At 32.3% G+C, this 19989-nt stretch overlaps 1 protein-coding gene across 1 annotated transcript; it reads right to left on the bottom strand.

Moving 5' to 3' along the window:
• Nucleotides 15746-19443, bottom strand: LOC109716760 (GDSL esterase/lipase APG). Its single transcript, XM_020242316.1, has 5 exons — nt 19117-19443; nt 18276-18406; nt 17433-17666; nt 16319-16574; nt 15746-16214 (listed from the first exon to the last, which is right to left on the bottom strand). Exons 1-5 carry the CDS (start codon nt 19388-19390, stop codon nt 16018-16020), a joined length of 1092 nt encoding a protein of 363 aa, XP_020097905.1. The 5' UTR covers nt 19391-19443; the 3' UTR covers nt 15746-16017.

The following is a 19989-nucleotide window of genomic DNA, read 5'->3' as shown; positions in this document are numbered from 1 at the left end:
ATATTCATGGGTTTTAAATTTTAATTTTGTCAATGAGAAAATTTTAATCTGGTCAATGAGAAACTAATCCATTTCCTGAGTTGGGTTTGGTGCAGGTGCGAATTGAATAGGTATCTCAAAATATACCCCAATTATATATAATGGAGTCAGCTTTGTAATGTGGTGCTTAATAATTAATCGATAATTTTGTTATATTATATAAAATAATTGGGCTTAAAGTAAGTGAGATTCAAGCTCATAATCCCCTGATCTGATATCATGTTAAATCATATAAAACAAGTATTATTTATTTTTCAAAAACTTAAGCAATGAGAGAATGGAAATTTAAATATTTATATTCAACACATTCAACTATTCGGATTTGTGCGATACCTAACTAAATGGTGTTAGTATTAACACATTAAAACTTATTATTAACTAAATAAATTTATTAAATTTGATCATTATTCACTGATTTTTGGTCAAATTAATATATAAATTTGATTTGTTCCTAAAAAGTATGCATCTCCTACAATATCATCTCCTCTAATCAAAGATTTCATTAATTAATGTAGCGAAATGCAATTGTACTGCACAGGTGTATGTCAAAGGCTCAAAGCATGCATGTATGTGGTAATATATACTACTAATTCTCCAACACTCAACGGGCACAATATCTTCAAAATCGAGTTTTATTATGGATTGGAGAATCTTTTTTGTACTCTTCTTTAATTCTTTAATAATTTAATAGGATTATGCCCTAATTAACAATTAACTTTGGAAAAAAAAAAAAGAACCGACTTTTTTTTTTTTTTTTTTTGAGATCCCTAGCACTAATTAGTTGTTGACACCTAATTTGTTTATAGTTTGGAAACAAGTTAATTTATAGCTATATCACTTAATTTGACTTTATGATAGTCAACCCATAAAGTTTATAGTTTATAAGTCACCACTTTCAGATTGAGAAAAATAAGTAACTCATAAATTATTTTATAAAAGAGTTTGACATTCACCTATCGTTGTCATGTATAGTTCCCAAAGAACCTATTTGACTGCATTTTTATATCTCTTTTCAAACCTTTAAATTAATACAACTCCACGCAACAAAATTAAAATCGAAACAAATATTCTAAATGTGAAAAATAGAAAATTCCTCTTAAAAATTATTTAATATAATACTTTTTTCTCACAGTACTGATCAAATAATACTTTAAGCGAATAGTGCTAGCGCGTAACATGCCATCCAATCAACAAAACTTGTAGATAGTTTGTGTTTATTGTATTTGTATATCTATTCACCAATCTAATAAGTTACATGTGTTTTGATTTAAATTATTTTTAGCAAATGAGTAATTAAGAAACTTTGTCAAATACGATGTTAATTACGCATTTTTTTTTAAAAAAAAAGGGGAATATGGAAGTTTCATTCATAAAGCACCAAATAAGTTGTCGAAAAATATTAATTGGAACCCTTCTTGGACATAAATAGGAAATGATCATGTGTACGTAGCACGGGTACTAAATGTATACGCAGAACTATATATTTCGGCTTCTGCTTTTAACAACAGTCACTTTGCGATCTTCTTTAGTTAAAACTTAATTGTTGTCGGACAATGAAAAGAGAGAGGAGGACAATGTTGGGTCCTTTGCGCGTGGGTGCCGAATCCTTACTCAGTGATTGTGTCTAACTGGGTGGGGTCCTGTCGAGTTGGGTCACATGAGATCTATTCATCTTTCTCCTCTAAAGCTGCAATTTTCCTTTAAATGTACACAAATTCGAGTGGACGCAAATGATCAGGTACGCGGATCACCTAATTGTCATACCAAAGAGGGAAAGGAACAATCATTACCCTTCAAATGCATGGGTGATTTGACAAATTTTGCATTATCAGATCTTACTCTAGAATGATTTTATGTGCAAGTGATTATTGGGCTTTGAATGTTTGTATAAAGAGGTTCAATTAATGGACCTAATCCTCCTAACTAAAAACGAGTCCAAGCTAAACAAATGTGAGCTACAATGTTTTTCTTAGTGGAAGTGTGGTGGCCGAACCCGTCATCGATTTCGTCGGATACTTAAACTATACTAGTGAAGGTATCCGCACTGTACGACAGTCGATTCCATAGAAACAAATAAATGTTAAAAAATTATAAAAAAGAACAGCTGTTGCAGTAAAAGTATAAGAATAAAAATATAAAAAGGATAAAAAAGAATTACTTAGTAAGTCTGAAATTGCAACTCATTAAAGTTTAAGAACTAAAGCTTCACGTGTCTCATACTTTGAGCAAGAAAATATAAGTCATTAAATTCTTTTTATATTTTAATTTTATTTAAAAAAAAGACAGAATTGAGTATCGATCGGTTGTATTCAATTAGTAATTTTATTTGAGAAAAAAATATGTTAAACTATCTAATAAATTTTAGAACACTCAATTGTTAAAATTAAAAATCGACTAATTATATTTTGGATATTCTAAACTATTTTAAATGTGAAATTGATCGCTCATCAAACTATAAATATGATACTAAGTTTGACATTAAAATCAAAGTAAAAACGTACAGAACTTTTCTGAACGATAAACTATTTTAAATCAGTTATCCAACCTTTCAAGATTTTATTTTTACTATCTAACATTTTTATATGTTAGATTTGCATCAGTTCATGATACTTTGATTTCAAATTTTGAATGCGTCGTTTAGTTTTACAGATTTAATTAGTACTTCATGTAATTTTTACGACTAAATTTATTAAATAAGTAATTAATTCAAACTCTATCCATCTTTTTTTTATTTTTTATTGTACAATCTATATCTAAGTGATCAATATTATAAAAGTAAAATTTATATTTAGTACATGCAATGTAAACTATTTAAAAATATACATAAATAATTATATATTTTAAATTTTTATAACCAGAGAGAAAAATTAAATTGGATTAAACAAAAAAAGTCCGCTTCTCCAAATCAATAGAAAGAGAGAAAATAAAATAAAATAAAAAATTAAAAAAGGGGTGTGCCCACCCCACCCCACTCCCGTTCGCGCTACCCCTGTAAAAACTAAGGATTCATTATATGTAATAGATAAATGTGTATAGATTAATGCTTGAATCATTCAATATACCTAATAATTTTACAGATGTGTAAACTGCTCGTTAGTATAGTAAACTTAACTTAAAAATAGCGCGTTAGTTCGATGTTAGAGCTCAATCAAGAATACGTCAAACCTTTCATTCTCATAGGATCACTTTCAAACCATGGTGGTAAATCCAATAATTTTAATAGACCTCGATTTGCAGAGCAAATCTTTTTCATTTTCTAGTAACACACCTTAATTTATTGTTCTTCAAGGTCACTATTACCTTCTAAATTATCTGGTATGAGAATCTCCTAAATATAGCAATGATCTTCATCGATAGATAAGAACGATATATTGAATACTACAGGTAGTCATGCAATTATTTTTCTTTAATACCAAATGTGATATTCTCTATAACTTTTTGGTCTGTGTGGTAAGATTTGGTCTTCTTATATATATATGTTCCTCTTTGTATATTCAACTTGTCTAGTAAAGTTGTACCCTACATGCTCTATGAATTTTGATTATGAAATTAATCTTCATAGTAAGATCAAAACCTAATTAAACGGGCTAATCAGAATAATATCAGTGTGACCAACTTAATGGCCGGACATGTCAATAAATAATGGTGTATGTGGTACATATATACTAAAACTTCACAACAAAATGTTTTTTTGCTTTTCTTTGTCGATCGAAGTGCTTTTTCTTGTAAATTTATTCAATAAAAACCTAATCAAATAACTGCCAAAAGCATTTTTGTTCAAATTTGAAAGAGAATCTTTAACAATTCTCATAAAAGAAACTAAATCTTCAAATTGAAGCTTCTCTTTGTAAGATTGAGAAGTTTATTTCATACATGATCCATCATATTTAAAAACTCCTAAGGCTTCATTTGTTGACTACTTTTGTGTTAGATACAAATTAAAGCTACGTACTCCAGAAGTCATATGACTCAGCGAAGATTATCCTTTAACGTACCAAGAAATTTCTACAATTTTTTCTAAGATAATAAGATTAACAGAGTTAAATTTGTTATGGACAATATTAAAATGCATTGAACCTTATAACCGTTACTCAGAGTGATAAATTTGACTAGATTTAATGTACCTTACTCCTGCACAAGTACAGCTTAACACAAATAACTTTGACCATTTACATCCTAGTATATACCATTATGCCCTAGCTATATATGTGTCTTCTTTAATAAAACAGTACCTCAATAGCATATGGGCGTGTTTGGTTCGCTTCTTTTTCACTCTGGAATCGGAATCGGAATAGGTGAATCCGTTTGTGGGTGTTTGGTACGCGGGAGTCCCATTCCGATTCCGATTCCTGAGTGGAATGGGAATTCCCCAATCACCTCTATTTTCAATCCGGCCTAGGAAATCGGATTGGAAGTTGAATCCGGACGGAATGGATATTTATTCCGATTAAATTTATTTTTTCAACTTTTTTAATTAAACTATGAGCTAAAATTTAAAAATTAAATATATAATTTTAAATTTTAATTTGAACTTAAATTAAAAATTAAAATTTAATTAAGTATTTCGAATCTAACTTATGAATTTGAATTTAAATTAAATTTTAATTTATATAAAGTTTTATTCAAATTTTATTTCAAACTTAAATTAAATTTATGGATTCAAATTAAATTTTAAATTGTAATTTTAAGTTTGAATTTGGATAAATCAAAATTTAGTTTCATATTTTGAATTATCCACTCAACTTCAAAGTTTAAATTTTTTTTAAAAGAATAGATTTAAAATTTTGACATTATTTCAAAATTTTGATGTAAAGTTTTAATATTTAATTTTTAATTTGAATTTAAATTAATATATTATAAAGACAATATTAGTATATTAATTTGATTACGTTTTTTATATCCACCTGAACCAAATACCGACAATGGGAATGATTTATTCCGATTCCGATTCAGGTGATAAACCAAATAGAATTAAGTAATGAGTCATTCCGATTCCGATTCCAACTTATTTTGATTTCGATTCCGATTCCAATTCCTATTCCTATTTGAATAAACGAATCTTCAATTAGCTAGGTGTTCAACATTTTGTTGATCAATTACAAACATGTATAACCGACTGTTCTTAATGCAAGTGATAAAGGACTTGATGATTGGTACCCGAAGTTCTAAATTCGAATCCTAGTTCATTCACATTTTCAGCTAAGTTTATTTCTAAATAAAATAAACGAAGCGTATAACATCCTATCTATCTCTCAAAAAAAAAATATATATATATATATATATATATATATAATTCACAACAACCACAACAACCAAAAAGAATCTTTGACATTACAACCCCCAAATAATAGGAAAAACTTCTTTACTTGGGCCTGTGAATCACCAATAGGCATCAAAATCCAAATTAAGACTGGGCTCCATTTGCTCCATGATTGCATTGTGTCGATCCCACGCTTGTGCTAGAATCACTTTCTTTCANGGGACAAGTTGGGCAATCGATTGCCGTAAAGGATTGTGGAAAGGATTGTCAGAATAAGCATCCACAAATATTATAAAAAAAAGAAATCATGAAATGGAGAATATAATCTCCCGTATATCGAGAGATTCGGGGAAAGACATATATCCTACTCACTTGCCTTATGTTTCCAGGAAAGAGACCATACTTGGATCAATTAATATATGTTGTTTTTGTTATCTTGTTTTTTTTTTTTTTTGGTTTTCTTCTTTTTGGGGAGGGGGAGGGAGGGGGAGAGAATGGAAGTATATGCTACATTCTTTGTTTATATTTTTAAGAAATGAACTTAGTTAAATGTGAAGTAATTAAATTTTAAATTTGATATTTCAGGTACCAATTATCAAGCTCTTTGATACTTATATATGATAGGAACAATTAATCAGTGTTTTTGTTATCATGTTGTTTAATTTTCAGCTACTTTGGGTTCTACTAATGTACTAGCTAGATGCATGCGCTTATTTAAAATTGTATTAATTCATGAAAAAATCCTTTACTATAAGCAGGGAAGCCACCCAATTCACATTGATTTTGAACTAAAAGGTCTCCCACAGAGAAACGTGTACGCAGGGATAAAGTTTTTGAAAGTACAAATTAATGGAACCCATATAATTAAGATCACTTAGTATAAACATGTATATATAGATCGAGAGAGAGAGAGAGAGAGAGAGAGAGAGTCCGACTCTATATATGTGTGCGCGCTTATATGTAGATTACATGTTAACTTATGGTTTAGTGTGTTGAGAGTAAATTTTCGAAGGATTGCATGCATCAATCTACTAGTACCTTAACTAGTTAATTCTTCATACATTGCATGCATCAATTTACGAGTACCTTAACTAGTTAATTCTTCATGCATTGCCAACTATATCACTATTTAGTTATATATCTCTCCTTGTCAAATTGAGATAATGAATACTCATAGCTACCATAATAAGTGGAATTCGCATAGCAATTGCTTAGCGAATCCTTCATGTTAATTCACATCAATCACTAGCACTATTCCTGCTTAAAAATAGGTTGGTTGTGTTGATTAATTAGAAAACAACAAGACAACTACTTCACTGATAATCTAAGATTTCAAGCTTCACATAATTATATGTGGTGTGCATTAATTAAATTCCGCCCACTCTTGCTTTGCTAACTAATATACCCGCTCATGTGCTTTTCCACATATCCAAAGCTAAAAAAGGCAAACGCATTTGTTAATTTGTTAAATAGAATAAAAATTAAGGGACTGTATGGACCCAATTCCCCCCTTTAGTATTGATCAGTCGATCTTTCTTAAATAGGAAGTGACATTGATAAAACTGTTTTTAATATGAATAAATCAGATTTGTTTGATTTAGTTATATTCAATTACTGATTAATAGTGACCAAATTTAATATTTAATTATCAATTTAAAACAAAATTTGTTAGAGTATATGATCAGGTTGGTGGTGGAAGAAAAAGTTAAGTAGAAAATAGTAGATTAATTGCTACAGTACATAAAGACAATGGAATAGAAGAAGTAATTTTTTTAACACACTAGAAAGCAACATGATTACAAATTGAAGAACAAAATTGCAAAGAAAATTTCGTTCAACACATTAATTTTCTCCGTTAAACCCACTATTGCGCGTAAGTTTCGAAAACCTCACTCCATCATGAACTTCACTTACCAAGCCACTATTTCCACAAATCAATCACTAGTCTACTATTAATTAATTTCCACAAATCTAGATAATAACTAAACCTACTATTGCATATGAGTTTCTAAACTAATTTGATCAGTGCACTAATTTCATACACTTACAACAACATATCATATTGTTGCACGGACTACTAACATTTTGGGTTAATTTGTATTATTTTCCAACACAGGTAGACTTGGCAATCTCGACCCATACCCGCAGGTGTCCGCAGATTACCCGCAAATTTGCAAGTATGAATACCAACTTTTTCAACCTAAAAAATTACAAGTAAAACAGGTGGGCACCCATTAAGCTATGAATATTTTTGATAACCCGCAGGTATCCACGGATACCCGCACATATATTTTGTAATTAAAAAATATTTTTTTATTTATCCATTTTAAAAATTTTAACCCTAATTTATTACCGTGTGTCTTTTATATTATGAAATATTTTTGTTTTAAAACTTTACATATTTTTATTGTAAGTTATAATATTTTAAATAATGAGTTATGTTATGCTTTTAATATATATATATGTGTGTGTGTGTGTGTGTGTGTGTTTTGCATTTAAAAAATATAAGAGAAANAAAAAAAATTGCAGGTAAAACGCATACCCAGCTGCCCACCCGCAGCTAGGTATGGGTAAAGATATTGGCTATCCAAAAATTTATGGTAATTTTACCCATGTCCAAGTAATCCGTTAGTACAATGACCCACCCGTAAATTATCCAACTCGCCCATTTGCCAAGTCTAAACAAAGGTCTATATAATTGATGTATTATTAGTTAGCATCTACTTTGCAAAAGACTATTAGGTTTGATGACCTGTAGTAGATTCCCACTCTTTTGGCCCTACAACTTTGTAAAAAGACGTGTGGAACAAGATCATAGTGACGTGGAAATGCTACAGCCAATCTCAACATGGTCCAAATATCTCACACGTAATCAGAAGCTATACGTATGTCTCTATATGATTCCATGTTATTTGATTCACCATGTCCCATGGGGACCGCTTGATTAATGGGACATGTCGATCGCCGATTAAAGGATCTTGTACTTAGAGGACAAATAATGTTCTACTAACCTTTAATGAGTTACTTTTAAAATTTTCCTATCCAAATAGTAAATAGTTGTAAAAACTAATAGTGTTAAATTTGTGAAAAAAATAAAGGTGTGGTCCGGTGTCGAGACATTTTCGCCTGTGGCGTGACTTACGAGCTAGGCGACGGGAGGAACATTAGGATGTGGAATGACATCTGGATAGGGGAAACCCCCCTTCGCACTCGTTTCCCGGATATCTATCAGATCTCTATGAACAAGGAGGCTCGGGTTTCTCAGTGCTGGAACCACGGCGGATGGAGATGGCGCTTTATATGCCGCGGCTACTCGGCGTCACAATCCATCGAAAACCGCAGACAGTTAACGACTTTTAAAGACTTGCTCCGAGGCCATCGCCCCTACGACAGTCCAGACTCAATTAAATGGAGATGGACCTCCAATCAACTGTTCACTGTCAAATCCCTCTACCAGTTCATCACAGACACGGGACAGTATATCCCAACGAATCGGTATATCTGGAAACTCAAAATTCCGGCCAAAATCAAAGTCTTCATTTGGTTGCTATTGCGGAAGAGATTACTCACTGCTGATAGACTACTCAAACGTGGAATGCTCGTTGATCAGCACTGTGTCTTCTGCGCGGTACTCATGGAAAGCTGTGACCATCTATTCTATACATGCGTATATGTAAGATACCTGCTCTTCAGTATGAAAGGATGGGGTACATTTGATGACAGCACGGGCGACGTCAACACTCTCTGGACTGGATCGTGTGACATTCCGGTCGACTCTTCAAGAACACGACGCTTGACCCTCCTCGCTGCAACTTGGTGGGTGATCTGGACAGATAGAAATAACGCAATTTTCCGAGGAACCACGCACAACGCTACCCGGTCTCTTGAACGTGTCAAACTTCTGCTAAACGACTGGAACTCTTTGCTGTGATGTGTTGTTTCGGCTCCAGCTACTATCCCTTCTCTCCCTATTAACACCCTTCCTTTTTTCCTTTTTTTTGTTCTTTTTGTTTTCTTTCTGCCTTTCAATTTTATTTCATCCTTTTTGCCTGTTCTTTCGGAGGCCCTGGCTGCTTCCATTTTGTACGCTTAGTTTATTTTGCTTAATGAATGAAGCAGGTAGCTTGCTACCTATTTCTCAAAAAAAAAATAAATCTAGCTATTAACTAGCAAACATCAAAATATATTGAAATTAAAATTTAAAATATATGTTGATCCGACACGTATTCTTTTGCTTAGAGCTAGAACCCAATCACAGCCTTATATCTACTATATTACTATCATGTAATTAAGATACCAACTAATCTAAGCGGTAATATATAATTAAACTATGTATGTGCTCGTTTTTAAGTATTATATATAATATTTAACAAATTAAATATAAATATGAGAGCTTCTAATATAAAATTTAAATACTATGGATGCATCCACTACAGTAGATATATACAATAATTTTTCTATAAAATTCCACGGCAGTTAATAGCTTGAACGGGGAAGGAACGACTCGTTCTCTCCCTCTAGGATCCCCTAAATTCATCATCCAATACAGTATTAAGATTCAAATCAAAACTTTTATATTAAAATAGAGTTTTAAAACTTTGAACAAACTGTCAATCACACGACTCACCAAACTATATACGTAAGTAAGATAAGTAGTTGATGATGTGCTTTTCGTGAGGCTTGTTTGCATGCATGACTTTGAACTCGTAACGTGCATGGAAGTGGATGGTGACGTGGCCATCGTGGAGTCGCTTTAAGAAAGATCTCAATTATATATCCATTAAGCGACGTTTGAGCGGCGACTGAGATTCGTGCAATCTTTGTAGAGATTGGAGCCCAACTCTTTCACGTGTTTAGCTTGATTCATCTCCCTTTCGTTTTCGCTCGTCATCGTATCTATAAAGATAAAGTGTTCCACGAAACAATATCTTCCATATATTAAGATTCCATACAACTTCTTTTTTTTCTATCGATAAATTTATTATCTTACAAATCATAAGATTCGGAGGAGGTCGGATTTAAAATTATTATAGTGATCATTGCTGTTAAAAATGATAAATATGTACGATAGATGATAAGATTTGATTGGATTAAGATTTTTCAATCCTACATTTCGTAGTGCAACTGTTACAGGGACATGGTAGTGACAGCGCCCAATTTTCTAGCTAGCTATGCACTGGTCGGTGTACGCTATTCTAATATCATGATAGGTACAAAGATAGAGACCTGCATAAAACCCATATTGTATGTATTACAATGTATTTCTAAATTGAATTCGTGAGTTATTTTTAGACACAATATGATCGTAAATCATTAGTTTAGTTTTTTAAATTAATTCAAGTTATGACTCTAAGACGCCCGACCTAAACTATGCATATACATCAACAGTTAGAGAATTAATCACTACCGAACTCTTAGATATATGCATGCAAAAACTGATTCATCAACTAAATTTTACGTACATACAAAGATATTCAACACGGTTCTTGTTATTATACGCAGTAATAATTTGATTGTACGTTACATTCCTCATAGAGTTTGCAAAGCACAAGCTACTTACATATAAATATGCCTAGTAAGTCAAGATTGTCCAATTGTGGTAGGTTATCTGCCTTGGAAATTGAACTTGTTCTCTACCTTCAATGGGCTACGAAATGTCTCTCTCTTTTTCCTCTTCTTTGTGGTACAAAAGTCTCTCTCTTTACCTTCTTGTGCAAGAAAGTGAGAAGCATGTGCAATGCGCTTTATTAATGCAATCACCCCACTATACCAAATTATTGGGATACATGGTACTATCGCATTTATAACTTATCTAATGCATGAAAAATGCTAAGCCTACAATCAAAATAGATTGTAATTCTTATAACTCCTCGTCCAAGTATTATAAGATTTACCGACCCAATTTCAATTTTTCGTAAAAAAAAAGGAAAAAAAAAGTGATAAAACAAGTGGAAGAAAAAAAAAAAAAGAGGCATTTGAACAAGAAAAGTTGTAGAATTACAGTCCAAAGAGGGTTGTACATCTAGCACTTCTCATAATGCACGGGATCATCAGCTAATATATAATAGGGGCAATTTCATGGATACCCCTCCCAAAGTTTAAAATATCATAGATGCCCCTATAAAGTTTAAAATATCACCAATACCCCTATAAACACAAAAAATTATCATTAATACCCCTACTGTTAGTTAGGTTAGTTTTACTATAGTTATTACATGGTTAAAGATGGGTTAATTTTTAAAATGACTTATTTACCCTCAAATATCTTTTAACTAAAAATGTGTGGAAACCCCCTCAACTATATGCATTTTGAAACAGCTCCCTCAACTTTCATTTTTTAGTTGATATCCCATTAACTTTTTATTTATAAAAAAAACCTAATTTCAGTGTATAAAAAAAAAAAAATTTTTTAGTTTTTTTTGATGATTTTACCAAATCTAATGGCTCTATTTATTTTTTATCAAATAAATAACTATATATAAAAATTTAAATGAAAATAATGTTAAGGAATTATCCGATCTTTCTTTAATCTTGAAAACTTAAAAAATTTTTTAATCAAAATTATTCTCGATAATTTTATCTGCATTAAGTGTATTAAAAAACTGAAATATAATATATTTTAGCTTTTGAACAAAACTCTCTTTTTATTTCAATCGACAAAACAATTATGTGATTTATTTTTAAATAGGAAAAAAATAAAATCTATAATTTATTTCAAAATTACTATTACTAATTAGGAATGTGAATTGATATAGATACGGAATTTTATCTAAACTCGATTTAAAATGGGATAAGTTTAATCAATGCTGAATAGGGGATAGTTTTAGTTATAGATACCAAAAAATAAAATCCCGTCGTATGTAAATTCAGTTATATAGTTTTGGTCTATATTTAAACCGAATCTGAACCGAAACCCAAAACCAAAAACAAAACCAAAATCAGATAAAAACATACTATATTTAAAATACAATTTTTATATATTTTTTATTAATTAATATATATTAATAATTTAATTAACTATTTATATATTAAATACTCAAATTTAGATTTACAAAAATTATTTTGAAATACCTATTAGTATTTCTACTATTAAAAAGAGATAAAGGGTAAAAATGGTATTTTAAAAATTTAACTCCGATTCAAATGGGCTTTAATGAATCTTAACTAGAGGAGGGTATTTATGATAATTTTTCACATTTTGGAGGGTATTTGTGATATTATTAATTTTGGAAGGGTATTGATGAAATTAATAGTTTCTAGAGGGGCATCTATGAAATTATTCCTATATAATATATGTCCTGTGCACATGTTGCTCAGGATACAGGGCTTTTGGAATCAATTAATGGGCTTGTGCATGTTGGAATTGTCCACACAAAAAAAAAAAGAGGAAAAAAAAAAAGCAGGAGTTCGAAGAAGAAGAAGAAGAAGAAGAAATTGTACAACTCAATAAATATGAACAACGTACACTTAATATATTTATATCTTCCTTTTACTTGTCAATTGAGGAAGCCGAAATGAAAAGTCCATGTGTAAGCATTTATAATATGCACCTTTCAGGGAGATAATAAGAATCTTTTGCATTCACTATAATAGAGATGTTTATCCTATAAATATATAACAATAATAGAAATACCTACTTATGTAGCAAAAAAGTTTATTATATGTACAGGCTATTGCATGCAGGTGGCCATTTACTTCTTAATCTTAGACTCTTTTTTGTGTTCTCTACTTTAATAATCTGTATAGAAATATAGAACACCTTAAAAAATTAAAAAAAAAAGAAGAACAGTTTAGTTAGCTAGCTAGAGTGATTACTCTTCTTTTTTTTTTTATGTTCCTTAGATCACTAAGTGAATTATCTAGTTAACACTTCTATGCTCGTACATGTATGGCAATCTATATATCATGAACATTTCTATAAGCCTCACGTGTCCGTGTCGGACTTGTGTTTGATGTGGACACTTTTTGGACACGCGTTCAATGCTGATACATAACGCATATAATTGATATATATATATATATATATATATATATATATATATATATATATATATATATATATATATATATATAATTTTTTTATTCATATATAATGTAAGATTATAAATATTTTAGCTTTTTGATGAATATATGAAGTGCCAATGAAAATTTATGGTGGAGAATTTATTTTCTTAAAATTTATGAAGTGCTAATGAAAATTTTATGAATTTCAATTCGTATGAAAAATATAACAATATTTTATCAAAATTAATATTTTATATATAATAAGTATATATATATTATATTACTAATATTATATTTTATTATCGTTGCATGTTCATGTCGTATCTGTGTTCTAATTTTTTAAAAATTGTCAAATCATCATGTCCGAGTCGCATCGTGTCTCGTGTTCTTTATATGCCTAGATGGCAATTTTCTAGTCATGCATTTTGAACCTTACTTAAGTAGCAAAAAGGATCGGTTGGGCAATATTCTATAAATACCTCCTTATATTAATTATATAACGGTGCATAAAGAGATTTGCTTATATATACCCTTGATTTAATTTGTCCTCAACTAGCTACAACCCCAATCCAGGTCTTCAAACCAACTAGTCTTTCTCCCTATTTAAAAACAGTTTTTTTTCCGAAAGTTGGTTTGATTGTTTGAACTTAAAATACAACTTGGACAAAGAGCATATTAAGCTTCTCCTTATTATATAATCTTTCATAAGAAACTAATCATCAATTTTCGACGGGCTTTTTCAGTAGTGTGGTGTGCGTTATGTTAATCAATTAAAAAAACATAACAAGTTCAATGTTCATAGAAAATTCGTGAGTGTGTGTGTGTGTGTGAAATAAAATTCGTGAGTGTGTGTGTGTGTGCGCGTGTGTGAGAGTGAGTGAGAGAGAGAGAGATGTAGGTCAAGTGAATGGCACATGGAATTAGACTTGTGTGTGTGTGTGTGTGCGCGCGCGCGCCCGTGTGTGAGAGTGAGTGAGAGAGAGAGAGAGATGTAGGTGTGTGTGTGCGCGCGCGTGTGAGAGTGAGTGAGAGAGAGAGAGATGTAGGTCAAGTGAATGGCACATGGAATGAGTCGTAGTCTATTCTCTACTCTAATAATCCTATACATGCTCTTTTATGTACGTACACATGCTTATAAATAACCTATAACATGACTAAAGAGGCCTATAATTAATTGGAAACATGTAGCTCGGACATCTAAAACCGGCAACGATTCCAGATCCATGGGTTAATCGTCGCCGGTTTCGTGGATGGTACTCGCTAGTGATAGCAGTAGCAGTAGTAGTAGGAAACACCAACGTAGCCTCACACATGGGTTGGACTAATTAACTGAAGCAATTGGTCAATGTTTCAGATCCCCTCTAGATTTTCTAAGATCTGGAATAGTAATCTTCGTGATTCTCCCTCCATTATTTTATTTTATCATCAAATTTATACAAGTATATAGGTTTTGAGATTTTCGTGGAGTTTAGGCTTTAATCCTCGAACAAGAGTTAACTAACAAGTATAGGTATTAGATAGTCAAATCTATGATTTGCAATTAACTCTATTTAAAAGGATAAAAATATGGTGAACTTTATTGGTTGAGTAATTAGTAATTTATCGTGTAAGCTTGTTTTGCTGTGCACGTAGCCGTTGGTAGGTAGGTAGAGGTGTAATATGGATCGTGCTGATCGAGCCTTGGATGGGGAAATTGTGGCCCCGGCCTTATGCGAGCCCAACACAGTCAATTAAGCCCATGCAAACCAATTTGAGCCTGGAGCAAAAAGTCAAGCCTACAATTAGCCCGAATTGTTTGCGGCTTGCATGATTGATCTCTCTTATTATGAAAAATCAAGATGTAGTATTATTTTGTTGAGCGGATTGACCACTAACCAACTGATCTAAGTGGTGATGAATAATATTTTGGTGTTGACACCCAAACAATAAACTTACATAAGTATACATCATCCTGCCCAACACAGTTTAATAGGAAATGATAACTCTTCAGTAACTATATTGAGTTTTACCATATTCAATAAATCTATTTGCAGCTCTATTAATAATACCACCTAGAGTGATATGATATGAAACCGAAGCGCGGGATTTACCAATTCAAATTTGCATTTAATTACTTTTCTCTCTACTCCTTTTTCCCTCTCGTGGAAAACGTTTCCACTCAAGCTAATCACAGTTCAACTACCAACTGCAACCATCAATGAAATGGACGTACTCTACATTAACTGAAGCCCAACAAGCGCCAGCTAGTGTTAATTATGAATTCCTTTTCCCTTTTCTTTTGTTTTTTGAGTAATCAACAGAAGAGCTTTGTATTCCAAAAAAAAAAAGAAAAAAGAAAAATATAAAATGTTTTTATCCCAATCCCTCCTAGAAGTGTGTAGGGCTCACTCAACAGGGAGCATAGCATGTACTCTTATATATATACGCACAAACACAATCTCCTAATTAAAGCAGGCGCAAACATCCACGTACGTAACTATATTACTGTTCTTCTTGGATTACTTATTACAATTGCACATCTTTTACGTATATACTATATTAACTATCCCAACATCAGTCCTTATACAATAAATAGAGTTTTAATTATTCTCTTTCAAGTCTCAACAACATATATCGATCGGAATAGTCACAAAACATATATAACTAAGCAAAAGGCAACAGAGAATTGATTAGCAGCTGCATTTCATGCTTCTCCCGATCGGAACATTTTACTATCATATCACAAGATTGATCCCTTGTGTGATGAGAGTGTTGGCGAGCACTTGGTTCGCTGCTTCTGAGGGGTGGACGCTGTCCCAGAACACGTACCCAGTCGCGTTCGGGCACGTCCCGATCGACTTACGATTGCAGAGAAGCGTCGTCGTCTCGATTGTTCCAGTTCCGCAGCAGCCTCTCCTCGCCTCGAAGAAGCCTAATTATCCATCAAAGGCATAAGAACAACATAAATTGGCTGCATCATCACCTAACGCATAATCTCCAAAGTACAAATGTTTTTATAAAATTTAAATAGAGTACCTTGTTTTGAAGGAGCAGTAACAAGGTCATAGAATGGCTCGTATATATCAAAGACTACAATAGTGAGGTTGGGGAGTTGCATAGACAATGAGATGGTTGTGGCATTGAGCTTCCAGTTGAAGTTCTTCGCATCCTGGTTGAGCCTCGACACGCATTGGTTGCTACCGTGCCCGAAAAGCGTGATCGCCGCAGGGACACATCCGAACGGTGGCAGCGAAGTAACTCCGATTTTCCGAGCACCCAAAATGTACAAGTCCTGCATGAATTTTTGTAATTTTGTGATTGAAGTTGATGTATAATCATGGATTTAAGAGCTTTGGAAAACAAAGATAATGTTTTTGGAATAGTTCTCTCCAAAGCATTGGTAGGAAATGATCCAAAAATTGTTGATTTTGATGTGAGGTGAACTAGTAAATAAGAAGTGACGGATCAATTTGAAAAAGAGCTAAATTGAAGTCACTCATCATTAAATAAATGAAAAGGAAAATTAGTGTATCTTCCATTGCAAATTGAGGGCCAAATTCAGAATCACTTCACAAAGCAATTGAAACGATCATATTAAGCCTGGGTCTTCACTCTATATATAATTTGTCAGTGCATCTTCCACCTGAGCTGAACTCGTGAATGTTGGGCTTCAATTAAGTAAACCATAAATACGGTGCACTGGTGTTAACAAAAGAGATAATATATCGAGACTAACAAAATAGTAGTTATTAATCTCAACAAAGAGATTCTCATATATATTGAAGCCAAATTTGTTGCTAATAGAGTATATTTGTTAAATCTCTTCAGTCATTCGTGACTGAATTCAATCAACCTGCTCTATAAGAGCAATGATATATATATACATATATATCACTAAGATAGTCTTTGAAAAGAGATAATATATCGAGACTAACAAAATAGTAGTTATTAATCTCAACAAAGAGATTCTCATATACATTAATAATTAATTTGTTGCTAATAGAGTATATTTGTTAAATCTCTTCAGTCATTCGTGACTGAATTCAATCAACCTGCTCTATAAGAGCAATGATATATATATACATATATATCACTAAGATAGTCTTTGAAAAGAATATACTAATGCGACTAATTAATTATTAATGCGAACCTTGATGAATTTCGAGTAGATGCCGATGAGGATAGAAGAGAACTGATCAGGAGTGTACATCTTGTAGAGATAAGGATTGATGTAGTAGTTTTGAAGAAAGTCACTGGACCCTGAACTCACTATGTAGAGAGCACCTGATATTATAGATGAAGCCTGGCTATACCCTGCCACTTTAGCTAGCTTAGATTGGTACTGTTTGTAGTAGTACAATTGTTGAGACAATGGGATTGCATGCTGCTCAAAAATTTTTAAACAGAGATTAGTTAATCCAAATTGTTCACATAGAAAATGGTTTTAAATTAGAAGCAGCTATTAGTTTTTTTTTTTCCTGATCGTAATTTGATCAGCTAACTTTAAATTGCTCCGAAAAACCTATTTTAACTTATTTTACAATGCAAAATAACCAACATTACTATTTCAATTAACAAGGCTGGAGAAGGAGAAGGACAAAGAAGGTCATGAATTCGAGCAACAAAAAGGATGCTCCGAGGGGAAAAGAATAAAAAAACCAAGGTACGAGCATAAAATATCAAAATCCCGATTCCCCAAAAGAGAAATAACAATTCATTACTGCAAAAAATTCACCATATGTTTGGTGAGATATTTTTGTACCAAATCAAAATCAAACTTTTGTGGGCTAAATAACATCTTTGCAGTGACATCAGATATTCAATTTTTGCACCAAACCAATCTTTGCAGACTAATTGTAATGGAATCCAATTAAAGTTAGTTTGCAAAATGAAACTAGCTAAGCAAAATTTGATAGTGTTAAATTTGTAAAATTTGATAGTGTCAAAGTTATATATATAACTTTGAAGATACAATTAATCCAATTCAACTTACGTATAAGTTTGCTGTATCATCATAATACCCAGATGCTGCAGAGGCAAAATTGGCTCCTATAAGAAGGTTCTTCCCAGATGCCTGTGGGCTAAGGTATGCTGGTGCATAACTAGTAAATCCCAATGTTTCAGCTACAACACAAAACGAGTTAAAATTAAGCAAAACAAAAAAAATAAAAGAAAAGAAAGAAAATTTCACAACCAAAATAATCATTAATAATGACCAATATATATATATATAGAGAGAGAGAGAGAGAGAGAGAGAGAGATCGAGAGAGAGTAGGGCTACTATATTCTTATAAATATAGAGCCCTTTGTACTCATAAGTTGTTTTCAATTATGGAGCTTCCGAATTGACGATCCATTCCGTTAAATATGATTTAGAATATTTAAAACTTCTAAAAAATAAATTTCGTAATTTTTTGAAATCATAATAAAGTCCATCAAGCGGGCAAAAAATAAATGGGCAAAATCAAACTACATCCTACAAAATGGATGATCGGATCCTTCAATTTAAGATCGGAGTTATTGATCTTCATCTAGATAGTGAATAAAATTTTTTATCAAAAACTCAATCGATTCCAATTCTTTTATACCGTTAAACTAGCAAGTATTCCATACCGACTCTTAAAAATTATCAATTTTGAAATCTTTTGATTGTAAAGTAAATGATGTCAAAAAAGTATAAATTTAATTTCTAAAAATTTTAAATGCTCTAGAAAATATTTAACGGCATGAATCGTCAATTTGAAAGCTCTATCATCGAAAACGACTTATAAGTACAAAGACGATCGTACTCATAAAAATATAGTAGCAGGACTATATATATATATAAACCACACCGGTGATATCTGTGGCCAATTTGCCATTGCAGAACCTCCCTGTGGCCACATGGTTCTTGAAGTCCCTCCCATATGGCGGGCAATTCGCTTTGAAAATCGTGTGCAGGTAGTCGTTGTTCCCAACATCGACCGATGAGTCTCCGAACGTGATAATGGCCGGGACGAGCGGCTGCGCGGAGCCACCGATCACGAGAAATAATAAGAAGAATGCAGAAGCCACTAAGGCCTCCACATGCATTGCTTCAAAACCATGCACAATACTCCTTCTCACCATCTTAATTTGTTCTCTCTTGGGGCTTATAGCTTTGCCTTGAGAGCGAGTAGGTATATATATATATGTGTGCGCGTGCGCGCACGCATAGATATAAGCTCACTGGGAGGGGCACTAACATTAAGAAGGTAGTCCATGCATTAAGTTTGCTGAGGAGCATTGAAGGCATGCATGTGAGCCAGATGGTGATAGCTTTCCTAAAAAGAAAGATCGATCTAATCGAAAATAGTTTAAGGATCACCTTAATATCTTCGCTCGAGTAACCATTGCACTAACAAGTATTGGAATGGATGAAGTGTAGATGAAAATTTAACAATTAAATAGTAAACGCGGAGAATTCTTCAATATCTTGGAATTATAGGAAATCTTCTATACAACTAAAGCGTATTTTGTACGTATTTGTATCCCGCCAACCCTATTGAGTCATGTGGGGCTGGAGAGATCTAATCAGGAGCACTTCGCTAGCTTCGAAGTGAAATAATGTAAAAGTAATAATTTAGTATTCCTGCATTGTACACTTGTTAGGAAGAACACTTTTATTTGAATGCGCTAACCAATGAGACATAATGTTAGCGCTGTGTATTTATTACCAAAAAAAAAAA

This window comes from Ananas comosus, linkage group 10 (genome assembly GCF_001540865.1).
Source record: "Ananas comosus cultivar F153 linkage group 10, ASM154086v1, whole genome shotgun sequence".
In the NCBI taxonomy this organism is placed as follows: Eukaryota; Viridiplantae; Streptophyta; class Magnoliopsida; order Poales; family Bromeliaceae; genus Ananas; species Ananas comosus.
The sequence above is the reverse complement of the archived record's forward strand: the minus strand, read 5'-3'. Positions and strand labels throughout refer to the sequence as shown.